This window comes from Ranitomeya imitator, chromosome 2 (assembly GCF_032444005.1).
Source record: "Ranitomeya imitator isolate aRanImi1 chromosome 2, aRanImi1.pri, whole genome shotgun sequence".
Classification (NCBI taxonomy): Eukaryota; Metazoa; Chordata; class Amphibia; order Anura; family Dendrobatidae; genus Ranitomeya; species Ranitomeya imitator.
The window spans coordinates 493,941,428-493,968,868 of NC_091283.1; the positions used below are offsets into that span (position 1 = coordinate 493,941,428).

The 27,441-nt window shown below is 42.4% G+C and overlaps 1 protein-coding gene across 1 annotated transcript in view; it reads right to left on the bottom strand.

The window, feature by feature from the left end:
- Nucleotides 1-27,441, bottom strand: part of B4GALNT2 (beta-1,4-N-acetyl-galactosaminyltransferase 2 (SID blood group)) — a 320,444-nt gene that overhangs the window by 57,985 nt on the left and 235,018 nt on the right. The window contains exons 7-8 of the mRNA XM_069751512.1: nucleotides 12,125-12,312; nucleotides 1,261-1,401 (exon numbers count right to left, since the gene is read on the bottom strand). Of these exons, the coding sequence (XP_069607613.1) occupies nucleotides 1,261-1,401; nucleotides 12,125-12,312 (329 nt within the window). The remainder of the gene's footprint in view (nucleotides 1-1,260; nucleotides 1,402-12,124; nucleotides 12,313-27,441) is intronic.

Sequence of the window (27,441 nt, forward strand, 5' to 3'; positions counted from 1 at the left end):
TAATAGCAGCGGTAACGGACTGTATTACACCGCGGTCCGTTACCGCTGCCATTAACCCTGTGTGAGGGCAGACTGGAGGGGTGTATGCGGGCGTCGGGCAGTGAGTGCGGGGACTAAAGAGCGGCCATTTTGTTCTGGACTGTGCGCATCGCTGATTGGTTGCGGCAGCCATGACAGGCAGCTGCCGAGACCAATCAGCGAACGAATAACCGTTACAGAAGGACAGACAGACAGACGGAAGTACCCCCTTAGACAATTATGTGTATACATATATATATACATATAGTTTGGGGAGGAGGGAAATCCTGCTGACAGACTCCTATTAAAGAGCTCAAACAATGGCTCAATATACTGTAGTTCTAGGAGACCTTTGGAGTGTTACATATCTTTTCTGGGCAATTAAAGGCTTAGCAGTAATTTTGATTTGTGGGGAATCAATACACTATGAATTATTGCCAAACTTGGTAAAGAGATTGTACACTACTTTTACATTGATGACCTATCCTTAGTATAAGTTATCAATGTCTGATCGGCTGTAGTCCAGCAACTGGCACCCCGGCTGATGAGCTGTTGTTGGTAATGGCCACCGGCAGGAAGTACTCACTTGCCGAGCTGCACCGTCTACTTGTAGTGGCTGGGGCTTGGTGCTGCACATTAGCCTCCTACTCAAACCAATAAAAGGCGGATGTGTAACACCCTGCAGTGGCCACTACAAGTAGACAGAGCAGCTTGGCAAGTGAACATTTCCAGCCGGCAGCCGCCGCCAACACTGATAACTGATGTAAAAGTAGTGGACAACCTTTTTACATTTCAAAAGAATCAGTGATCCCTATTAAAATGCAATTGACTGCTAAGGACAGAAGATATGAACCTTAGTTGTATTAGAGGTATCAGCAATATATCTTGTGGTTCAACAAAAATATGTTTTTGGGTAAAGGAGAGGGGTTTGATCCAATACCTAGCCTATTTTTTGCATGTTGCCTTGCAAATCATATGATGCGAGTCCTGAGTTTCAGCATTCTGACTAGATTTTTTTTTAGGTAAGAATTCATAAAGAGTGTCCCTCCATAGCTGACCACAAGAAGGATAAATGCAATGCAAATAAACACAATAATGTGGTGCCTTTGAAAGTTTGGAGAATTTCACCAGAAAAAGTTCTGGATGTCCTTCGAGTTGGGATAAAAATATTTGTAAGTTTGGATCATCTGAGAGAAGAAACAATTAAGAGAATACATTAGAAGAGTTTCCTGAACATCTTACCAGATCCAGGTCAGTCGCCTCCAACACATCCACAAACTTTTCAATTTTAGTGTCATTTGTGAAGAGGAAGTCATCATCCACCCAAAGGAAATATTTTGTTGTCACCTGAGACACAGCAAGATTCCTGCCTGCAAACCATCCCTACATTGAACAAACATTAATATATTATCACATTTCATTCACAATTTATAAATCCAGTAATATAACTATGTAGAAAATTAGTAAATTATGGTATCTGTATATCTGTGGATCAAGCAATAACAATATTTATCAAGAAATTTGATTTTTAGCCCATGCTGATTTCTATTATAAAGTTTTCAGTGTTAACATACCAGTGCCACCAGTGCCGTTTGAGTACAATATATTTTCCATTACAAAACTATCAGAATGAAGGAGTGACCAGTTTTACCCGTGGGTGGGTATCAGGTGATTGTTAAAAGCTGTAATTGTATTAACAGAAGACCAGAGATGCCAAGTTCTAGTCCATAGACTGTCATTGTGCAACATTTTAAATAGCACAAAAGTTAACTACTGTATATACTCGAGTATAAGCCGAGAATTTCAGGCCATTTTCTTAGGCTGAAAGTCCCCCTCTCGGCTTATACTCGAGTCAACCCAGGGGTCGGCAGGGGAGGGGGAGCAGCAGCTGTGTAATAATACTCACCTGCTCCTGGCGTGCAGTCCCTGGTTCTCCGGCGCTGACAGCTTCTTCCTGTATTGAGTGGTTACATGGTACTGCTCATTACAGTAATGAATATGGACCCGATTCCACTCCCATAGGGGTGGAGCCGCATATTCATTACTGTAATGAGTGGTACCATGTGACTGCTCACTACAGGAAGAAGCTGCCGGCGCCGGAGAACCAGGGACACTGCACCAGGAGCAGGTGAGTATAACGCAGTGCGCGATATTCACCTGCTCCCCGTTCCACCGCCGGCCGCCACTGCATCTTTCCTGTCCTCTGCAGTGACGTTCATGTCAGACGGCGCAATGATGTGTTAGTGTGCGCGCCTCCCTCTGCCTGAATAGTCAGTGCAGAGGACGCGGAAGACACAGCGGCGATGACGGTGGAATGGGAAAGGTGATTATAGCAAGTGCCGGGGGCTTGAGAGGTGAGTATGTCATCTTTTTTTTTTTTTTTTTTTTTATCACAGCAACAGCATATGGGGCAAATGTCTCTATGGAGCATCTTATGGGGCCATAATCAGCATTTGTGGAGCATTATACGGGGAAAATGTGTCTATGGAGCATCTTATGGGGCCATAATCAGCATTTGTGCAGCATTGTATGGGGCAAATGTCTCTATGGAGCATCTTATGGGGCCATAAACAGCATTTGTGCAGCATTTTTTATTTTTGAAATTTACCAGTAGCTACTGCATTTTCCACCCTAGGCTTATACTCGAGTCATTAAGTTTTCCCAGTTTTTTGTGGCAAAATTAGGGGTCTCGGCTTACACTCGGGTCAGCGTATACTCGAGTATATACAGTACTTATATTACATAGACCAGTAAAGCAGTATACAAATGCATACTTCTCAACTTTTAAAGTAGACAAAGAGGTGTAGACTATCCAAAGAGCATAGTGTGCCAATATTTTAGGCCCTGCCCTTAACCATGCCCCATAGTCATACCCATTTACCATTTTATTCTCCCCTGGCCACAAACAAAATTTTTTATAAAGTAATGAATAACCCTTTAAGCCCCAAGGGTGGTTTGCACGTTAATGACCGGGCCAATTTTTACAATTCTGACCACTGTCCATTTATGAGGTTATAACTCTGGAACGCTTCAACGGATCTGGGCGATTCGGACATTGTTTTTTCGTGACATATTGTACTTCATGATAGTGGTCAAATTTCTTTGATATAACTTGCATTTATTTGAGAAAAAATGGAAATTTGGCAAAAATTTTGAAAATTTTGCAATTTTCCACCTTTGAATTTTTATGCCCTTAAATCACAGAGATGTGTCACACAAAATAATTAATAAGTAACATTTCCCACATGTCTACTTTACATCAGCACAATTTTGGAAACAATTTTTTTTGTTAGGGAGTTATAAGGGTTAAAAGTTGACCAGCAATTTCTCATTTTTACAACACCAATATTTTTTAGGGACCACATCACATTTTAAGTCATTTTGAGGGGTCTATATGATAGAAAATAATCAAGTGTGACACCATTCTAAAAACTGCACCCCTCAATGTGCTCAAAACCACATTCAAAAAGTTTATTAACCCTTCAGGTGTTTACAGGAATTCTTGGAATCTTTAAAAAAAATTAACATTTTACTTTTTTTCACAAAAAATTTACTTCAGCTCCAATTTGTTTTATTTTACCAAGGGTAACAGGAGAAAATGGACCCCAAAAGTTGTTGTACAATTTGTTCTGAGTACGCTGATACCCCATATGTGGGGGTAAACCACTGTTTGGGCGCATGGCAGAGCTTGGAAGGGAAGGAGCGCCGTTTGACTTTTCAATACAAAATTGACTGGAATTGAGATGGGATGCCATGTTGCGTCTGGAGAGCCCCTGATGTGCCTAAACATTGAAACCTCCCACAAGTGACACCATTCGGAAAGTAGACCCCCTAAGGAACTTATCTAGATGTGTGGTGAGCACTTTAACCCACCAAGTGCTTCACAGAAGATTATAACGCAGAGCCGTAAAAATAAAAAATCATATTTTTTCACATATATGAACTTTTTGCCCCAATTTTTTATTTTCCCAAGGGTAAAAAAAAAATGGACCCCAAAAGTTGTTGTGCTATTTGTTCTGAGTACGCCGATACCCCACATGTGGGGGTAAACCACTGTTTGGGCGCATGGCAGAGCTCGGAAGGGAAGGAGCGCCGTTTGACTTTTCAATGCAAAATTGACTGGAATTGAGATGGGAAGCCATGTTGCGTTTGGAAAGCCCCTGATGTGCCTAAACATTGAAACCACCCACAAGTAACACCATTTTGGAAAGTAGACCCCCTAAGGAACTTATCTAGCTGTGTATTGAGAGCTTTGATCCCCAAGTGTTTCACTACAGTTTATAATGCAGAGCCGTGAAAATAAAAATTATTTTTTTTTTCACAAAAATAATTTCTTAGGCCCCATTTTCGTATTTTTCCAAGGGTAACAGGAGAAATTGGACCCCAAAAGTTGTTGTCCAATTTGTCCTGAGTACGCCGATACTCCATATGTGGGGGGAACCACCGTTTGGGGGCATGGCAGAGCTCGGAAGGGAAGGAGCACCATTTGGAATGCAGACTTAAATGGATTGGTCTGCAGGCGTCACGTTGCATTTGCAAAGCCCCTGATGCACCTAAACAGTAGAAACCCCCAGAAGTGACACCATTTCGGAAACTAGACCCCCCAAGGAACTTATCTAGATGTGTTTTGACAGCTTTGAACCCTCAAGTGTTTCACTACAGTTTATAACGCAGAGTCGTGAAAATAAAAATTTATTTTTTTTCCCACAAAAATGTTTTTTTAGCCCCCCAAATTTTTATTTTCCCAAGGGTAACAAGAAAAATTGGACCCCAATAGTTGTTGTCCAATTTGTCCTGAGTATGCTGATACCCCATATGTTGGGGTAAACCCCTGTTTGGGCGCACAGGAGAGCTTGGAATGGATGGACCACTGTTTTACTTTTTCAATGCAGAATTGGCTGGAATTGACTGGACGCCATGTCGCATTTGGGGAGCCCTGATGTGCCTAAACAGTGGAAACCCCCAATTCTAACTGAAACCCTATCCCAAACACACCCCTATCCCTAATCCCAACCATAACCCTAATCCCAACCGTAAATGTAATCCAAACCCTAACTTTAGCCACAACCCTAACTGTAGCCCTATCCTTAACTTTAGCCCCAACCCTAACCCTAACTTTAGCCCCAGCCCTAACCCTAACTTTAGCCCCAACCCTAACTGTAGCCCTAACCCTAGCCCCAACCCTAACCCTAGCCCCAACCCTAACCCTAGTCCCAACCCTAACCCAAACCCTAACCCTAGCCCCAACCCCAACCCTAACCCCAACTCTAACGGAAAAATGGAAATAAATACATTTTTTTAATTTTTTTATGTTTCCCTAACTAAGGGGGTGATGAAGGGGTCTTTGATTTACTTTTATAGCGTTTTTTTAGCGTATATTTATGATTGGCAGCTGTCACACACTAAAAGACGCTTTTTATTGCAAAAAATTTTTTTTTGCTTTACCACATTTTGAGACCTATAATTTTTCCATATTTTGGTCCACAGAGTCATGTGAGGTCTTGTTTTTTGCAGGACGAGTTGACATTTTTATTGGTAACATTTTCGGGCATGTGACTTTTTTTGATCGCTTTTTATTCCGATTTTTGTGAGGCAGAATGACCAAAAACCAGCTATTCATGAATTTCTTTTGGGAGGGGGGCGTTTATGCCGTTCCACGTTTGGTAAAATTGATAAAGCAGTTTTATTTTTCGGGTCAGTATGATTACAGCATTACCTCATGTGCATCTTTTTTTATGTTTTGGCGCTTTTATACGATAAAAACTATTTTATAGAAAAAATAATTATTTTTGCATCGCTTTATTCTGAGGACTGTAACTTTTTTATTTTTTTGCTGATGATGCTGTATGGAAGCTCGTTTTTGCGGGACAAGATGACGTTTTAAGTGGTAGCATTGTTATTTATATCTGTCTTTATTTTTTTTTTACGGTGTTCACTGAAGGGGTTAACTAGTGGAACAGTTTTATTGGTCGGGTCGTTACGGACGCGGCGATACTAAATATGTGTACTTTTATTTTTTTTATTTAGATAAAGAAATGTATTTATGGGAACAATATTTTTTTTTTATTATTTATTTAGGAATTTATTTTTTTTAATTTAATTTAATTTTTTTACACATCTAAAAAATTTTTTTTAACTTTTTTTACTTTGTCCCAGGGGGGATATCACTGTATAGTGACAGATCGCTGATCTGACACTTTGCAGAGCACTGTGTCAGATCAGCGATATGGCATGCTTACCAGCGCCTGCTCTGAGCAGGGCATGCCATATCGCAGGACCCGTAAGTAGCCCCACGGCCATTTTGGATCCGGGGCCTGCAGGGAGGAGGCGCTCGGTACAAGGTGAGCACATCGCCTTGTACCGATCGTCTCAGGGAAGCCTGCAGGGAGCCCCCTCCCTTCGCGATGCTTCCCTATGCCCCCGGAAAACTGCGATCATGTTTGATCGCAGTGTGCTGGGGGTTAAGGTGCCGGGGGCGGTCCATGGCCGCTCCTGGCACATAGTGCCGGATGTCAGCTGTGATAGTCAGATCGCATATGACGTACTATCCTATCACTGGGAATTAAGTCCCAGGTCACCTCGACGGGATAGTACTTCATATGGGATTAAGGGGTTAAAGGCTGTGAAGTAGAAAACAACAAGGCACTCAACAAAAATGACTTGTGAATGGTGCTCAAGTAGGGTATCCAACCTGTAATCTAAGCAAAAATAAACCTGGCACTAAAATTGATGAAAGATGAGGAAATGTAATTTATTTTGCATCCAGACAGAAAACAGAAGAAATAACTGAACGTTTGGACCTACATCAGGGTATCTTGCTGGATGCTGCGTGGGGTATCAGAATTCAGTTCAGCATGTCCATTATAGGTAATCACTATCTTTGTGACCAAGTGCTGGTTGCTGTATATGTAGATCAGATTATGTGCAGCGCATCAATGTGGGGCGACTATGGTCGCTGCTTCAAAGTGCTGCGTGTGTGGAGGTCCCGGGTGCTGGACAGGAGGACGTCACTTGGTCACAATGATAGTGATTACCTATAATGGACATGCTGAACTGAATTCTGATTCCCCACGCAGCATCCAGCAATATACTCTGATAAAGGTCCAATGTGAGACCGAAAACGTTCAGTTATTTCTTCTGTTTTTTGTCTGGATGCAAAATAAATGAAATTTTCTCATCTTTCATCAATTTGAGTGCCAAGTTTATTCTTCCTTTAAAGGCTGTGATTACACGGATCCTAAACAATTCCGCTGTGATGTCCCATTATAGGAAAAGAGCAATAGAATGTAGGTTGAGGAGAGATTCATCATTATACACGAACTAGCAGAGCCTAACTGTTCCCATTGACTATAATGAGCTTTTTCAACTTTCAGTCAAGATTTCTATCATATTTTCACCATAAGTTCTTTCAAATGTTTATGCTCAGGGCATTTGCTCAGCGCTCCTCTTTGCCCTCGGATGTTGAGCTTAGCGATTGGCTGAAGCGGTTACTTGCACAGGGTTACTTACAGGGTTACAGTCTGTTTAGAAAGGATCGTAAAAATCGGAGAGGAGGAGGGGTTTGTCTGTATGTAAAGTCTTGTCTAAAGTCCACTTTAAGGGAGGATATTAGCGAAGGGAATGAGGATGTCGAGTCCATATGGGTCGAAATTCATGGAGGGAAAAATGGTAACAAAATTCTCATTGGGGTCTGTTACAAACCCCCAAATATAACAGAAACCATGGAAAGTCTACTTCTAAAGCAGATAGATGAAGCTGCAACCCATAATGAGGTCCTGGTTATGGGGGACTTTAACTACCCGGATATTAACTGGGAAACAGAAACCTGTGAAACCCATAAAGGCAACAGGTTTCTGCTAATAACCAAGAAAAATTATCTTTCACAATTGGTGCAGAATCCAACCAGAGGAGCAGCACTTTTAGACCTAATACTATCTAATAGACCTGACAGAATAACAAATCTGCAGGTGGTTGGGCATTTAGGAAATAGCGACCACAATATTGTGCAGTTTCACCTGTCTTTCACTAGGGGGACTTGTCAGGGAGTCACAAAAACATTGAACTTTAGGAAGGCAAAGTTTGAACAGCTTAGAGATGCCCTTAATCTGGTAGACTGGGACAATATCCTCAGAAATGAGAATACAGATAATAAATGGGAAAGGTTTAAGAACATCCTAAATAGGCAGTGTAAGCGGTTTATACCTTGTGGGAATAAAAGGACTAGAAATAGGAAAAACCCAATGTGGCTAAACAAAGAAGTAAGACAGGCAATTAACAGTAAAAAGAAAGCATTTGCACTACTAAAGCAGGATGGCACCATTGAAGCTCTAAAAAACTATAGGGAGAAAAATACTTTATCTAAAAAACTAATTAAAGCTGCCAAAAAGGAAACAGAGAAGCACATTGCTAAGGAGAGTAAAACTAATCCCAAACTGTTCTTCAACTATATCAATAGTAAAAGAATAAAAACTGAAAATGTAGGCCCCTTAAAAAATAGTGAGGAAAGAATGGTTGTAGATGACGAGGAAAAAGCTAACATATTAAACACCTTCTTCTCCACGGTATTCACGGTGGAAAATGAAATGCTAGGTGAAATCCCAAGAAACAATGAAAACCCTATATTAAGGGTCACCAATCTAACCCAAGAAGAGGTGCGAAACCGGCTAAATAAGATTAAAATAGATAAATCTCCGGGTCCGGATGGCATACACCCACGAGTACTAAGAGAACTAAGTAATGTAATAGATAAACCATTATTTCTTATTTTTAGTGACTCTATAGCAACAGGGTCTGTTCCGCAGGACTGGCGCATAGCAAATGTGGTGCCAATATTCAAAAAGGGCTCTAAAAGTGAACCTGGAAATTATAGGCCAGTAAGTCTAACCTCTATTGTTGGTAAAATATTTGAAGGGTTTCTGAGGGATGTTATTCTGGATTATCTCAATGAGAATAACTGTTTAACTCCATATCAGCATGGGTTTATGAGAAATCGCTCCTGTCAAACCAATCTAATCAGTTTTTATGAAGAGGTAAGCTATAGACTGGACCACGGTGAGTCATTGGACGTGGTATATCTCGATTTTTCCAAAGCGTTTGATACCGTGCCGCACAAGAGGTTGGTACACAAAATGAGAATGCTTGGTCTGGGGGAAAATGTGTGTAAATGGGTTAGTAACTGGCTTAGTGATAGAAAGCAGAGGGTGGTTATAAATGGTATAGTCTCTAACTGGGTCGAAGTGACCAGTGGGGTACCGCAGGGGTCAGTATTGGGACCTGTTCTCTTCAACATATTCATTAATGATCTGGTAGAAGGTTTACACAGTAAAATATCGATATTTGCAGATGATACAAAACTATGTAAAGCAGTTAATACAAGAGAAGATAGTATTCTGCTACAGATGGATCTGGATAAGTTGGAAACTTGGGCTGAAAGGTGGCAGATGAGGTTTAACAATGATAAATGTAAGGTTATACACATGGGAAGAGGGAATCAATATCACCATTACACACTGAATGGGAAACCACTGGGTAAATCTGACAGGGAGAAGGACTTGGGGATCCTAGTTAATGATAAACTTACCTGGAGCAGCCAGTGCCAGGCAGCAGCTGCCAAGGCAAACAGGATCATGGGGTGCATTAAAAGAGGTCTGGATACACATGATGAGAGCATTATACTGCCTCTGTACAAATCCCTAGTTAGACCGCACATGGAGTACTGTGTCCAGTTTTGGGCACCGGTGCTCAGGAAGGATATAATGGAACTAGAGAGAGTACAAAGGAGGGCAACAAAATTAATAAAGGGGATGGGAGAACTACAATACCCAGATAGATTAGCGAAATTAGGATTATTTAGTCTAGAAAAAAGACGACTGAGGGGCGATCTAATAACCATGTATAAGTATATAAGGGGACAATACAAATATCTCGCTGAGGATCTGTTTATACCAAGGAAGGTGACGGGCACAAGGGGGCATTCTTTGCGTCTGGAGGAGAGAAGGTTTTTCCACCAACATAGAAGAGGATTCTTTACTGTTAGGGCAGTGAGAATCTGGAATTGCTTGCCTGAGGAGGTGGTGATGGCGAACTCAGTCGAGGGGTTCAAGAGAGGCCTGGATGTCTTCCTGGAGCAGAACAATATTGTATCATACAATTATTAGGTTCTGTAGAAGGACGTAGATCTGGGTATTTATTATGATGGAATATAGGCTGAACTGGATGGACAAATGTCTTTTTTCGGCCTTACTAACTATGTTACTATGTTACTATGTTACTACTGACATGACATCACCAGGGCTCCATTTATAACAAGGCACATGAAGTTACTTATAAAAATTGTAATCAACCCATCCGCCCCTTAAAAATAAAGGCCTCAAAACATCAACACCACCGTTGTTTGAGTCATGATCATTATTTATAAAGAGGTGTGTCTAAGGAGTGGCGATCACCTTCATGTGCTGTGCCAAAAATTTCACTCTAGTCATGTACTGGATTGATATTTCTAGCATAGGGAATGCTACAACATGTCATGAATAGCACAGACTGTGGCACCCACCCCACCCACATCATTGCAGAGTTAAGACGACAAAAGTTTTTTTATGCCAGAATTCTGATGTGAAAGCTTTGATGAATCAGAACTAAATAAAATATAAATAATACATAAATTTGGTAATGTGACTGTAAAAGTCCAGGTTAAAATATAAAATTAACTATATGGTAAATACAATCAAAGGCAATCAAAAGGCATCAACACTCATCCACACCTCTTTGATGAAAGATCTAAGTACTCTAAATTTATAGCAAAGAAAATCGTCAGCTCATGAAACAAAGAACAAGCCCCCAAAAAACATGGCGGAATTGAATATTTTTTCACCATTCATCGCACTTGGAATATTTTTCCTGTTCAGTGTATGAAAAAACAGAATGTGTCATTGACAACTACAACTTGTCCTGCAAAAATCAAGCCCTCAACAGAAAATTTTACATCTCTTGGAAAAAGGGGAGGAAAAAATGCAGACGTAAAAATGAAAATTTGCTTCAGAGTCATAGGGATAATCATATTTTCTTATTTTTTGAGAGGATCGGGGCACTTTATTTTGTGTTTTCACAATTTTTTTTTTTTTTTTAATTTCCACTGTGTATTTTAGATCAGTACTCGTGTGTGTGTAATATGTACACACACATTGTACAACATTACATACTTTGGGGTGAGATCTGTTTGTCATCTGTAAAACATTACATATGGGACATCCATTTACTGCTTTTCTTGAAGTCTGGTTCTCTCCAAGATTTGAGCTCACAATACGCCTATCAACATAAGCTGCATCATTTAGAAATGTAAGCAGAGAAATTTTTCCCATCCTATATTACTCACAGGTAAAGTTGCTGCCTAACATGTAAGGGGTTGTGAGCTCAAATCCTCCTAGAGAAGACCAGACTTTAAGAACAGCAGAAAATGAAAGTATGCAATGCTGTACAGAGGACAGACAGATGTTGCCCACTCCCCCAAGGTCCCGAGTCTGAGAAAGAGGAGCTGAACAATCACCGCAGTGTCCGAGCCTGCACCGCCAGGAGAGATGGAGATGCCACTGAGCTGCAGACGACTAGTTCTGATCTGAAGTTGGGACATAGCCCTGAGTTCCGAGGACAGTTCACCAGCTGATGGATCTGGGATGGATGGGATATACTGTATACCAATGTATACTGTTGTGACAGAAGGTAACAAAAATTTATACAGCATCAAACACTACTATGCACCAACTGAGTATACGTTTCTGTTTTCACAGGATAGTTGGCAGTTTGCTCTCTCCGGCCTTACACTCCAACACTTGATCAAATCCTAACACTACCGATGTTCATAGGGTTGGGTAGCCTTTCAAATAAATTGAAATCAATTTGAATAAAATGTCACCTAACTGCAAACATTGTATTTGAAAAAAAACATACCCACCTACTGTTAAAAAAATATATTTTTGTTACTGGCTTCCAAGTGTAATTAACAGCTGTATCATTGATTTACTAGCAGGTAGGAAACCTAATGTTGATCCTGTACTGTATATTACTGGAAATATAACTGCCTGCCTATATATACTGTATATGTGTAACGAACCTTTGCGAATGGCATTATATATTGCTCTACGTTGGGGTCATCAATCTTCTCTGGTTTTTCACTGTCATCAGCCACAATAACCTTCATGTCAGGATAATACTGTCGTATGCTATTTATCATTGTCCGCAGTTTGTCATAGCGCAGAAATGTCTTGGTGGTGATGGTGACCAGGTCACTAATTTTTCTTTCTGTGAACATAAAAGCTTTACATTTGATTTAAAGTGGACCCAACAAAAGCTCAAAGTCAGTTTTTGCACCCAATATATTCTTATTCCACCCCTGAGCAATTTTATTTTTTATTTTAATTCACAATACGGTGCCGTTGATGTGGACCTATTAATTTAGCTCTACTTTTTTATGGTCTTTATAAAGAAGGTTTTGTTTTTACAGATTCTCTGGAGGAGTGTCTTTAGGCCATTTTCCATTATTATCCTGTGAGCAACATAAAAAAGTATCATGCTGAGTACAAAAGGCCCATATCTCTGGAACTGTATGCTGCCTATTTTTAAGAAAAGAACTGAATATGCAGGTAATCTGTAGGAATAAAAATATGAACAAAAACTAGATACTTTTGGCCTTGTGATAGGTACTCTCTGAATGGCAATGAGATGCAATTCCAGACACAGCCTGTAGACAAGAGTGCCACTGTTCTAGAAATAAAGTACGGTAGATCTATTATAGAACAATCTTTAAATTGGGGCTGATGTGAACAGTCTTACTTTCAGCCTAAATGTAGAGGAGCAGCAAAGAGAATATCCCTCTTTGGTGAACTTACAGAGCAATTATGTATTACATAGTCTCTCTTTTATTTAAATGCATTCCATGTAGTACCACACTTCATCTGCGGTAGCAGCGGAAAGGGGATTTAAAGCATTTCATAATAACAGTTGCCCACAGGGGGTTTCAGTTGCTAAATCCATGATGATCAACTTACTACTACCAAGTTTACATTTAAATCAAGGGTTGTCCAAAAAACAAAACATATACTGTGGTACTTGAAAGTTTTTGAATACTTCAGATTTTTCATATTTTTGCATAAATTGGACTACATAAGATTTTCACACAAATTCTAAAAGTACAGTCATGGTCAAAAGTATTGACACCCCTGCAATTCTGTCAGATAATACTCATTTTCTTCCTGAAAATGATTGCAAACACAAATTATTTGGTATTATTTTTATTGAAATTGTCTTAAATGAAAAAACACAAAAGAGAATGAAGCAAAAAGCAAAACATTGATCATTTCACACAAAACTCCAAAAATGGGCCAGACAAAAGTATTGGCACCCTCAGCCTAATACTTGGTTGCACAACCTCTATCCAAAATAACTGCGACCAACCGCTTCTGGTAACCATCAATGAGTTTCTTACAATGCTCTGCTGGAATTTTAGACCATTCTTCTCCAAACTGCCATTTTTAGATCTCTCCACAGGTGTTCTATGGGATTCAGGTCTGGACTCATTGCTGGCCACCTTAGAAGTCTCCAGTGCTTTCTCTCAAACCATTTTCTAGTGCTTTTTGAAGTGTGTTTTGGGTCATTGTCCTGCTGGAAGACCTATGACCTCTGAGGGAGACCCAGCTTTCTCACACTGGGCCCTACATTATGCTGCAAAATTTGTTGGTAGTCTTCAGACTTCATAATGCCATGCACACGGTCAAGCAGTCCAGTGCCAGAGGCAGCAAAGCAACCCCAAAACATCAGGAAACCTCCGCTATGTTTGACTGTATGGACTATGTTCTTTTCTTTGAATGCCTCTTTTTTTTTCCTGTAAACTTTATGTTGATGCCTTTGCCCAAAAAGCTCTACTTTTGTCTCATCTGACCAGAGAACATTCTTCGAAAACGTTTTAGGCTTTTTCAGGTAAGTATTGGCAAACTCCAGCCTGGCTTTTTTATGTCTCGGGGTAAGAAGTGGGGTCTTCCTGGGTCTCCTACCATACAGTCCCTTTTCATTCAGATGCCGACGGATAGTACGGGTTGACACTGTTGTACCCTCGGACTGCAGGGCAGCTTGAACTTGTTTGGATGTTAGCAGAGGTTCTTTATCCAACATCCGCACAATCTTGCGTTGAAATCTCTTGTCAATTTTTCTTTTCCGTCCACATCTAGGGAGGTTAGCCACAGTGCCATGGGCTTTAAACTTCTTGATGACACTGCACACGGTAGACACAGGAACATTCAGGTCTTTGGAGATGGACTTGTAGCCTTGAGATTGCTCATGCTTCCTCACAATTTGGTTTCTCAAGTCCTCAGACAGTTCTTTGGTCTTCTTTCTTTTCTCCATGCTCAATGTGGTACACAAAAAGACACAGGACAGAGGCTGAGTCAACTTTAATCCATGTCAACTGGCTGCAAGTGTGATTTAGTTATTGACAACACCTGTTAGGTGCCACAGGTAAGTTACAGGTGCTGTTAATTACACAAATTAGAGAAGCATCACATGATTTTTCGAACAGTGCCAATAATTTTGTCCACCCCCTTTTTTATGTTTAGTGTGGAATTATATCCAATTTGGCTTTAGGACAATTCTTTTTGTGTTTTTTCATTTAAGACAAATTAAATGAAGATAATAATACCAAATAATTTGTGTTTGCAATATTTTTCAGGAAGAAAATGAGTATTATCTGACTGAATTGCAGGGGTGTCAATACTTTTGGCCATGACTGTAGATAAAGAAAACCAAATCAAACAAAGAAGTAAACAAAATATTAGACTTAGTAATTTTTTATGAGGAAAATGATCCAATGTCACATGTCTGTGAGTAGCAAAAGTATGTGAACCTTTGCTTTCAGTATCTGGTGTGATCCGTTGGGTAGCACAACCAACATCTAAAGCTTTCTGGTAAATGTTCATTAGTCCTGAAAATTGGCTTAGAGGAAACAGCTTCAACTCTGTTATGGTGTTGAGCTTTCTCCCATGAACTTCTTCATTCAGGTCACTCCACAACATTCCAATAAGATCAAGGTCAGAACTTTGATTTGGTCATACCAAAACATTAACTTTATTCTTCTTTAACCAGTCTGTTGTAGAAATACTTGAAAGCTTTAGGTCGTTACCTTGCTGCATTAGCCACACTCACTTTTGTTTCAGCTCATGGACAGAATTCTTGACATTTTCCTTTGGACTTGTGGGTATAATTAATAGTTCCATCAATAATGGAAAGCTGTTCTTGACCAGACGCCACAAAGTAGATCATAATCATGATATTACCACCACTTTGTTTCACAGATAGTATAAGGTTTTTGTCACGCTGGTGGACGTGGACCCACTGCGCAGCATACTGGGGAGAGCCTGGAGGAGTGTAACTAAGCGACCACTTGGTTCTTCACTAGAGCTCCTGATTGTGTTAGAATTAAGCCACAGATGGTCGCCAGGTACCACTTCAATACAGACCCTGGACGAAGGTACAGACTTGGAGTAGATGTAGGGCCAGAACAGGATCATAGCCGGAGCAGGATTATAGCCATAACGGATATTGGAGCTGGTTCGGGGTTCGGATTCAGGACAGTAAGACTGGTTCGGGGTTCAGGCAGAACCTAATGGCAGGATCAGACAGGACAGACTCTGGGTATAGATGCAGGTACTGGTTCAGACTAGGCAGGTTAAATTTCTGAGTTACAGAACTGGTTCAGGTTCTGAGTTACAGGGCAGGTACGGGAACAGGGATCTGTCAATGGACATAGCAGCTTGCAGTCTAACTAAATACTAATGTTGCTCAGGAATGGAGGGGTGCCTTAAGAATCTAATGCCTCCCAGTTACTGACTGGGGACATTTCTGGAATGCACACATTGCCACTTTAAGAAATAGGGAGCGGAGCCTAAGCGCACTGACGGAAGACTTGCGCATTGTGCCCAGGCCCTGGGAGGAGAAAACCACAGCATGCACCAGAACAGAGTGGCCTTGGTGGTGAGCATGTCAGCATTCCTGCTAGGAAGAAGAAAGGAGATCATCAGGGACAATGGCGTTGGCATTACAGTACCCCCCTTACCCTCCCTCTTCTTCAAGCCTGCAAGGAATTTCTGCAGAAGAAGTGGGGCATGAATATTCTCCTTGGGCTCCCATGATAACTCTTTGGGGCCAATCCTTTCCAATCCATTAGGAAACAAATGTGACCTCTCACCTTCTTCATGGCCATGATGCTTCCCACCTCAAAGACATATTATATTCGGAGCTGACTGGAGCAGGCGTGGCACCAGAATCATTGAAGAAGAAACTCAAGAAGAAACCGGTTTGAGCAACGATACATGGAAGGAATTAGGCATGCGTAACGAGGCTGGCAGCTTCAATTTGTAAAACAAAGCATTAATTTGCTTGATGACCTTGAAAGGACATATAAAGTGAGGACCAAATTTGTAGGATGGAATATTGAATCTTGAAACAGATGTACTTGGGAGAGTGCCACGCCTTATCCCCAGGCCAAAAGCATGCTGGGTCCAAGTACCTCTTGTCCGAATGCCTCTTCAGATGATTTCTCAAAAGTTACTTTGGTGTCCTCCCAGTTCTTGGAGAAATCTGTAATAAGAGCATCGGCTGAAGGTACGCCAGAAGCGGCCAACAGCGAAAGAGGAATACCAGGCTGTTGATCAAAGGCAATTAAGAATGGGGCTTTGTAGAAGACTCACTTACATGATTATTATAGGAGAACTCTACCCAAGGAAAAAGCTTGACCCAGTTATCATGGTGTTCTGTTATGGCTGGCAATCAGGCAACACAGCGTGCAGTAATCAGCGCACATACAGAGATCTGGCAATAACCAAAAACAATAGGACGAGCTCTGAGACGTGGAATCTCTGTAGACTGCAGTACCTTAACTATCCTCACACAACTGTAAGCAGCAGTGGATTGCGCCTATCAACTACCTATGCAACTCGGCACTGCCTGAGGAGCTGACTAGCCTGAAGATAGAAATACAAGCCTGACTTACCTCAGAGAAATACCCCAAAGGAATAGGCAGCCCCCCACATATAATGACTGTTAGCAAGATGAAAAGACAAACGTAGGAATGAAATAGATTCAGCAAAGTGAGGCCCGATATTCTAGACAGAGCGAGGATAGCAAAGAGAACTATGCAGTCTACAAAAAACCCTAAAACGAAAACCACGCAAAGGGGCAAAAAGACCCACCGTGCCGAACTAACAGCACGGCGGTGCACCCCTTTGCTTCTCAGAGCTTCCAGCAAAAGTTAATAGCAAGCTGGACAGAAAAAACAGAAAACAAACTAGAAGCACTTATCTAGCAGAGCAGCAGGCCCAAGGAAAGATGCAGTAGCTCAGATCCAACACTGGAACATTGACAAGGAGCAAGGAAGACAGACTCAGGTGGAGCTAAATAGCAAGGCAGCCAACGAGCTCACCAAAACACCTGAGGGAGGAAGCCCAGAGACTGCAATACCACTTGTGACCACAGAAGTGAACTCAGCCACAGAATTCACAACAGTGTTCATTCGTGAAATGCCCCAGGTAATTAGACAGAGTCTTATTGATTCTCTCCACCTTGCCGTTGGATTGTGAATGATATGCAGAAGAGAAGTTCAAGACCATGTTCAGGAGTTTGCACATAGCTTTTTAGAATATGTAAGTGAATTGGACTCCCCTGTCAGATATGATGTGAAGAGGAAACCCATGAAGGTGGAAGATGTGCTGAATAAACCTCTCGGCAAGCTCCAAAGCAGATGAAAGACCAGGTCATGGAGTAAAGTGAGCCACCTTCGAGGTAGGTCCGTAATAAAGTCCATGGTGATGTGCTTCCAAGGAGCTGAAGGCACAGGAAGTGGTAGACGTCGCCCTGATGGGACTTGCCTGGGTGTCTTGTTACGTATACTGGAAGGACAGGCAGAAGCAAGTTACATGATATCTTTTTGAATTGTAGGTCAACAATATTAATGACATGAAATAAGTTGCAAAGTCTTTCTCTGCCAGGAATAACTAGTTTCCTTTGAAGACTGCTCCCACAGTAGAACTTGCCTCTTATCTGATACTAAACTTTTCCCTGCAGGAATCTGAGACAAGTTGACTGGAGCCACAGTAACCATCTTGGAAGCCTCAGTGATAAGTTGTGGTTCCTCCTCTTGGTCGGTGGGTAGGAAGGACCTAGAAAACACATCTACCTTGACTTTCTTGTCAGCCATCTGAAAATGCAGGAAAAAGTCAAAACAGGCAAAAAAAAAAAAACAGCAACCACCTAACCTGGTGCAGATTCAGTCTTTTTGCGGACTGCAGGTAAACCACGTTCTTATGGTCGATGTATATGACGACCGGATGGACTGTACTTTCCAGAAGGTAATGTCACCACTGTTCTAGAGCCATCTTGATTGCCAATAACTCTCGGACGCCAATCGAGTAGTTGCATTCAGGAGCAGGGAAGGCTTTGGAAAAAAAATACATGTGACCATTTGATGGGAGGAAGACTTCAGCTTGAGAACTGCCCCTGTCAATGGAGGGAGAAGCGTCTACTTCCAGAAAGTATTGTTTGTTAACTTCTGGTCTATGCAGCACTGGAGCAGTGGAGAAGTCCTGTTTCAGTGAGAGAAATGTGTTCTCAGATTCCGGAGTCCATACCTTTGGATCGGTGCCCTTATGGATCATTACTGAAATAGGGTGGTTCAAGATGAGAAATGGGGAACAAATTGTCGGTAACAGTTAGGGAGTCCTAGGAATCGCTGGACTACCTTAACACCAGCAGGACGCGGCCATTTGAGAATGGAAGACAACTTCTCTCGATCCATCCTCAAACCCGTGTCTAAGATGATACAGTTGAAACCAGAAATTTACATACACTATATAAAAAGACACATATGCATGTTTTTCTCAATATCTGACATGAAATCAGAATAAACCTTTCCCATTTTAGGTCAATTAGGATTACCATAATTCTAAATATTTGCCAAATGCAAGAATAATGAGAGAATGATTTAAGGCAGTTTTTTACTTACTACAAAGTCAAAAGTTTATATACATTTCATTAGTATTTGGTACCATTGCCCTTAAACTGAATGACTTGGGTCAAACATTTGAGATATCCTTCCAAAAGCTTCTCACAATAGTTAGTCGAAATTTGGGCTCATTCCTCCTGACAAAACTGGTGTAACTGATCCAGGTTTGTAGGTCGCCTTGCTCACACCTGTCTTTTCAGCTTTGCCCATAAATTTTCAATAGGATTGAGATCAATGCTTTGTGATGGCCACTTCAAAACATTGACTTTGTTATCCTTAAGCCAATTTGATACTATTTTAGCAATATGCTTCAGGTTATTGTCCATATGGAAGACCTGTTGACGCCCAAGCGTTAACTTCCTGGCTGATGTCTTGAGGTGTTGCTTCAGCACTGCCACATAATCTTCTTTTCTCATGATGCCATCTATTTTGTGGAGTGCACCAGTCCCTCCTGCCCAAAAAGTTCAATTTTAGTTTCATCAGACCACAGGACATGTCTCCAAAAATTAAGGTCTGTGTTAATGTGTGCATTTGCAAACATTAATCCAGCTTTTTAATGTTTCTTTTGGAGTAATGGCTTCTTCCTGGCAGATAGGCCTTTCAGCCCATGTTGATACAGTGCTCATTTCACTGTAGATATTGACAAAATCTTACCAGCTTCCGCCATTATCTTCACAAGGTCTTTTGTCCTTGGGTTGATATGCAAATGTCGGACCAAAGCACGTTCATCTCTGGGACACAGAACCCGTCTCCTTCCTGAGTGGTATGAAGGCTGGACATTCCCATCTTGTTTGTAGTTGCGTATAATTGTTTGTACAGGTGAATAAGGCACCTTCAGGTATCTTGAAATTGTACCCAAGGATTAGCTAGACTTGTGCAAGTCCACAATTCTCTTCGGCTACGTTCACATTAGCGTTGCGCCGCTGTTGCGTCGGCGACGCAGCGGCGACGCAGCGGCGACGCGCCCCTATGTTTAACATAGGGGACGCGTGCGTTTTTTGGGTGGCGTTTTTCGCCACGTGCGTCGTTTCCGACGCTAGCGTCGGACGCAAGAAAATGCAACAAGTTGCATTTTCTGTGCGTCCGATTTTTGTCAAAAACGACGCACGCGTCGCAAAACGCGCGCGTTTTTGCGCGCGTTTGCGCGCGTTTTAACATGCGTCGCGCGTTGCGTCGCCGACGCAGGGCGGCGCAACGCTAATGTGAACGTAGCCTTCCTGATATCTTGGATGATTTCTTGAGACTTTCCCATGTTATTTCACAAAGAAGCAGTGTGTTCCAGGTATACATTAAAATACATCCACATGTGTGTCTCTAATTAACTCAGAAGTTACCTAAAAAACTATCAGAAGCTTCCAAACCCGACATCATCATATGGGCAGTCTAGAATTGCTCAAAGTCATAGTAATCTTAGTGTATGTAAACTTTTGACTTTGCAGTAAGTAATAAAAATGCCTCAAAAATTATCTCTCTCATTATTCTGGCATTTGGCAAATATTAATAATTATGGTAATCCTAAGTGACTTAAAGCAGGAAATATGCCAGATATTGAGAAAAACATGCATATGTGTCTTTTATATAGTGTATGTAACCTTCTGGTTTCAACTGTATATCATAGGAAATGCAGAGAAGACTCATTTTTTCCTTCTCCCTAAGTCTCTCCAAACCTTGACGAACGTTCCTCCTATAAGAGGGCAGATCTGGAGAGAAGACCAGGATATCATCTAGATAAATCACCATGCAATAATAAAGGTGGTCTCGGTAGATGTCGTTCATGAATTCTTGGAAGACTGGTGGGACATTATGGAGCCCAAACGGCATAACTCGGGACTCAGAATGGCCATCCCGTGTGTTAGAACCAGTCTTCCACTCATCTACATGTTGTATAGGGTTAGGTTGTAGAAACCTCTCAGATCCAGCTTGATGAAGATTCTGGCACCTCCAAGACACTCAAAGAATTCTAGGATTAGTGGCAACGGATATTTGTTTTTAATTGTGATCTGGTTGAGACTGCTATAATCTATACATGGCTGGAGAGTTCCATCCTTTTTCTTAACAAAGAAGTAGCCAGCTCCTGCCAGTGAGGAAGACTTCCATATAAATACCCTTGCCAGATTATCTTTTATTTGAACAGACATGGCTGGGGTCTACATCTGTGACAGAGGGTAGATATAACCTTGAGGTGGTGAGGGTTCATGAATACATAGCCACAGAAGGTCAAGGAGAAGTGGATGTAACAGACAAGGAAGCACAAGAAGGCAATCTGTGGACTGGACTGTTTTGTTCCTACCCTTGAAAACACCAATTGCATCATATCAATTATGTCCTGTGTCTATTGTATATATTGTGTCATGTGACATGTCCCTGTGTAATGTTGGTAATGTATATGTAGACCATTGTGTACAGTATAATATAGCATAAGGTAAGATATAGGTTAGGATTTAGGACATAATATAGGTAACAGATAGTGACTAGTTGGATAACGATATTAGGGTAAGATAAAGTTAATGTTCGGGACTAGCCTATGGTGGGAAGGGCTTAGTGTCAGTAAAAGAGACCACTTCCTGCAGTTAGGCAGATGGGGACTAGTTCAAGTTGTAGTAGAAAGTGTCTGTAAGCAGTGCTGCTGTTTGGGTGAACAACAGAAAAGAGACTAAGGAACAGGGGAGTAGCACAACTGACAGAGTTGCCTTCCACCTTAAAAGGGTCTGTAGATAAGATGACATGTCATGAGGAACCCTGAGCTTGAAGGTAGTGGACTTAAATAGGACTGAGTACATGGGACTAGTGGGTGGTCCCAAGCGATAGATCCAGGGTGCCAGTAGTGGAAGAAATAGGATGCAGAACCGCTGAGCAGGTAGAGAGACTTGCTGATCAGAATTGTGCTTCATCGGTCCTTCAAGTGTGCTTCATTGGTCCTGGAGTAGGCATCAGTGGAAGGAAGCTTTGTGTGTGAAACTGTTTTACCCTGTGAAGGAAATATCCATAATAATTTGTACTCGCTACCCCTTTCATATAACCCTTATCAAGTTACCATTCAGTAAAGACCATTTTAGAAAGGGAGTCTCTTTTATTGAACTCTGAAACCTATGGTCCTGGCAGGCCAACACCATCAACTACAGGTGGCCTGCACGGACGCAAGGCCCTCACCGCACCAACACCCAGCTAGGACCCAGGGATTCATGTAGCACACCAGGATGTGACAGGAGATGAGGAGCATCTCGCCTGGCCCATGCCACACTACACTTGGCATAGTTGGAAGGATCGAGTCTTGCATCTGCGAGGACCGTGCAATGTAAAGACGACTCAGGTGACTGGCAAGATGGTGACTGTTGGACGATGTAAAATGGCACCAAACAAGGACTGCAAGATGGCGGTGAGTGGTGCAAAACGGTGAGACGGACTCTCCCATCATGTTAGAGCCAGGGGCAAAGAGGCGCACCCAGTAAGGTGTGGCCAGAGGAAACAGGCAGGGACATTCGAGAAATGGGGTGGTAAGTCAGAATGGACTTCACCCAGTGAGAGGGGGCTATGATGGGTCTCAGGAGGCAGAAGAGACAGTGCCACTCATGGGATGCACATTGGGGAGGAAATAGCAAGTAGCAGATATGGCGGAGTTGCGACTTATGTTGGCGCTGTGTGAGCCGGCTGAATAGAGGTGGCTGGGGATTGCTGCGTCAGCTTATTGAGATGGCGGAAGAGGTAGTGAGACCAGGAGGCCTGCTGAAGAAGAGTCAGGCTGACCCAGAGCCAGAACCATGGACAGCAACCTGGTTAATTGTGGGTGGACAGGCCAAAAGTTTGGGATGCCAGTGAGTCCCCTACCCAAGCTAGGGCACCTAGCTTAGTCCCCAAACATAGGGATTATTCCTTTCTCTACTAAGGTAAAGCGGATAGTGGACGTGGTCCAAAGTAATAAGCAGTGGGAGCAGCGGGACCGGGTCCAGCTAGATAGCCCTGAAGGGTCAAAATTGAAATAGCATATTTCCCGGAGGATTGTGAAGCACTTTAACCATGCACATGGCTACTGTATTCTCATGGAAGAGACCACTGGGTACAAATTTTATGTCAATCCCGGATCACTTTGGCAGGGGCCCGCTTTTCAGGAAGGCAAATATGTAAAGGTTCTGAAGGAAAATGGAATGTGGGTCTGGTCTGAAGTTGCAGTCTCTCAGTGGATAGCCAGCCTTGCCAGGAAGTGGCAGCAACCATGATTGTCACACCCCCAAGGGTCAGGATCAGGAACCCTATAAGAGAAACAGACTCAAGCTCTTGTGAGTCCTCCTCAGAAGGTATGATTTTGGGACTATCAGAGATGGCAGCTAATCCTGCAGTGGTATAAGGGGCCCAGGGAGCGCACTCCGCCTTATATATAAGGAGAATAGAGGCCAGGAAAACCTGGGTTTGAACACTGACACCTGAGCCAGAAAAGAAGAGGAGTTGAATGACGAGTGGATCTAGTTGTGCAAGTTGCACACATGTGCATTGGCCCAGAACTTGTATGGGTTAGGAGACTCACAGGATTCAGGGCCACAGATGGCCAGTTTGTTTTTTCCCTCTTTCCCAATATTTTGTGCTCATTGCACATCCCTCTGCTAGAGTGCAGAGAACCAGCATTTGCTGGAGGGTCCTACACTCTCAGCCAAGAACTGAATTCCTGCAAATGAGAGGGAGGAGGGCTGTGCCCCTCATGGATAGTGTCCTTGCCACAAGGACCAAAGTTTCGGAGGAGGGGGATGAATGACTTGAAGTCCCAACTGGGTTGCAGCCTCGTGGATAGCTCGTGGGCTTTCCGAAGTAGGGCCAATGTTGAACCGGCAGGACTGTTGCTGGGACTAAAGGAGTTAGGTCATGCCTATGAGCTGTTGGGCAGTCATGTTGGCCTATGGACCCAACGAACTTGGACTTGGAACTTACTGCGGAAGAGAGATTGTGTGTTATGCATGTTGGTGTCTTTCAGGATTCAGGATGGCCGAGGACAACCATAGTTAAAGTGGAATCGTGATGTTTGTTGAGCACTTATGGGAAGGTTAATTATGGCTTGAATTTCCTACATTTGTACCCAATCTGACTGTGGATTGGTGGAGTCAACTCTTTAGACATGGCTATGTAACATTTTCCAGCCTCAAAAATCTCCTTTGTGTATGTCATGATATACTTCCACAAACGTGTTTTGTGACAACCCTACTTTGATAGATCACTGTTCATAAAATAAAAACAGGTCACTCACTCATGCCTGCTTGTGATCACTTTGAGCGCTTTACTCCAGCACCCAAATGCATTCACAGTGTGCCACTGGAATTTTCCCCTTTTAACATAGTAACATAGTTAGCAAGGCCGAAAAAAGGCATTTGTCCATCCAATTCAGCCTATATTCCGTCAGAATAAATCCCCAGATCTACGTCCTTCTAAAGAACCTAATAACTGTAAGATACAATATTGTTACGCTCCAGGAAGGCATCCAGGACTCTCTTGATCCCCTCGACTGTGACTGAGTTCGCCATCGCCACCTCCTCAGGCAAGGAATTACAGATTCTCACTGCCCTAAGAGTAAAGAATCCTCTACTATGTTGGTGGCAAAAACCTTCTCTCCTCCAGACGCAGAGAATGCCACCTTGTGACTGTCACCTTCCTTGGTATAAACAGATCCTCAGCGAGATATTTGTATTGTCCCCTTATATACTTATACATGGTTATTAGATCGCCCCTCAGTCATCTTTTTTCTAGACTAAATAATCCTAATTTCGCTAATCTATCTGGGTATTGTAGTTCTCCCATCCCCTTTATTAATTTTGTTGCCCTCCTTTGTACTCTCTCTAGTTCCATTATATCCTTCCTGAGCACCGGTGCCCAAAACTGGACAGAGTACTCCATGTGCGGTCTAACTAGGGATTTGTACAGAGGCAGTATAATGCTCTCATCATGTGTATCCAGACCTCTTTTAATGTACCCCATGATCCTGTTTGCCTTGGCAGCCGCTGCCTGGCACTGGCTGCTCCAGGTAAGTTTATCATCATTAACTAGGGTCCCCAAGTCCTTGTTCATGTCTTTTGTCCTTGCAATTCATGTATGATAAAGGTCTATTGCATGATAGTCCTTTTTTTAAATCTTTTTTTTTTTTTTTTATAGTTGCTATATGGCGACATTCACATTTAGACTGTGATATGCGGAAAATCTGTCAAGTATTAATCAACTTACCCAAAGAGGACAATTCAAGGGTACAGACTGTATATTTTACTGCTTGTCCATTTCTTTTCTTAACTTTATGAAAAGCGAATCTTAGAAACAATCATTCATATTTGTTCAATAAAAGAACTATATCACTGAAATAAAATGAGTACGGTATTTTAGAACAGTGGAAAAGGATCTTTCCAGGGTTCACGTCACAGGGAGTGCAATAAATCTGTCCTATTATAAAGCCTTTTGCCCACACTGATTGTCACTACTAGATTATACCTCCCAGCACAATTTAAAGAAAAACAAAACACATAAGAACCCTTCTAAACTAATCATATCGGATGCATCTCCAGTTACCCTAATAATTACCAAATATTTATTTGTAGGTTCCCATATACTGCAGACATTTCTCCTACTGTCCCATACCTCTGAAATTCATCTACTGTCTGCAGAAACATCCCTATTTTAATGTATTTGTGGCACCCCTGGGGTCCAGTCGCCACAGAGGTACTGCACCTCATCCAGAGGTGTGGCATCCCACTCTCAGGTAAGGAGGGGGCACTACCCAGGACTCTAACACTCACATCCAACACACCAGTTCAGTCGGGGCACCTGGGCGTACCCTTAGGGAGGAAGGCCTCATCCCAGTCTGGAAAGGACTGGGTGGTGGGAGTGGGTGGGGTAGGTAGAAAAAAGCAGGAGGGAGGAGAAGGAATGGAGCAGACATGCTGAGAAGGTGCTCCCTGTCAGAGGCAGCTAGAGAGAGATTGCAAAGACAGTGTGCAGGAGCAGTTGGTCCAGGGAGACCAAAAGGAGAAGGAGTGAAGAACGTGGCTGAGGAGAGAATTGAGAGGGAGAGATAGAAGGAAACTCTCGGGAGGATAGAAGGGGTCCTAGGGGCATGGGAAGAGCAGAAGCCACCCGTGGGGCCCGCATATACGCTGAAGGTAGTCGGGTGGAGGGACCACGTCGTAGTTAGGGGACCAGCCCCAACTTAGTGTAAATCTTCAAGTTCAGCTAAGAAACCGGAGGCTGTGGCTTTTGCAATAGTCACAGCCACATCCACCCATACTTCGCCAAAAAGATAGCCGTATAGAATCCAGAGGACGTCGCCCGACCAGGTTTGTGACTGCTGGCTTGGGACACTGTGGGTAAGGCGCTGGGCAGGAGAAGTGAAAGCCAGTGTTGTGAAATGGGCAGAGAAAGACATATGAAAGGAGCCATGGAAAGGTGCATCCCAATTTACCTGGGAGTTTGCTGGACCACTGACCTGGAGAACACAGCATCCGGCTGGCGTTTGTGAACTGGAGAACTCTGAGTAAAAGTGGAAACTGCACCTTACTGTGTCCTTGCATTATTCCTACAACACCTGCCCAGCATAACCACCACCGTCATCTTACCATACAACATTACATCTGCCCTGGGGTTAGCTCTACCCGTGGAGAGCTGCACCAACTCTGCTGCATCACCATCTGCTCCAGAGGATCTGAACTGTAGCGTCGGCCACCATCCCATTGCCGAATACCACGGGTGGCATCACAAACAAATACCTTTTCCCCATAAACTTTATTTTCCCTTTTATCATCATTTTCATTGGACGCCCAGAACCACAGACCGGGACACTGCTGCCGTGACATCCCTTTAAGAAATGGCCCAGTACCGAGTGTCCCCACGGCCCTGGTGGGCGCTCCATATTGAATTAAAGGGAACTGGCCACATGATTCATGCTGCACAAATCGCGGTCACCATGAATTGGTGCTGGGCTGCATGATTACAGCCAGGTATTTGTTTCTCTGAAGCGCTCTAGAATTTCAGTGAAATTACACTTAAAAAAAAATTGCCTGGGGTCATAACTGGAGACAAGATTAGTCCAACAATGCCCTTGGCCGGCTATTCCCAGTGCCGTTAAAGGTTATTGATAGGTATTTCACTATGTACGTGCAAAATTAAGACCTGCCCATCACCTAGAGTGATGCTTTGAAGAGCCTGCCACGGGCAGCTATGCACTTATGATTACCTTGCTTAAATGAATGATTTCACAAACGAGACTGAATTAGAAAACATACTGATCTACACTCAAATTTACAGTCATTTAGTAAAAATAAGACAAATGCTTTAGAAATGTAGGAGATGATATCACTTTCTAATCCACAAAGTCTATTGCTCAGATTCATCAAGACTGGCATTTTATACACCAGTTTTGATGA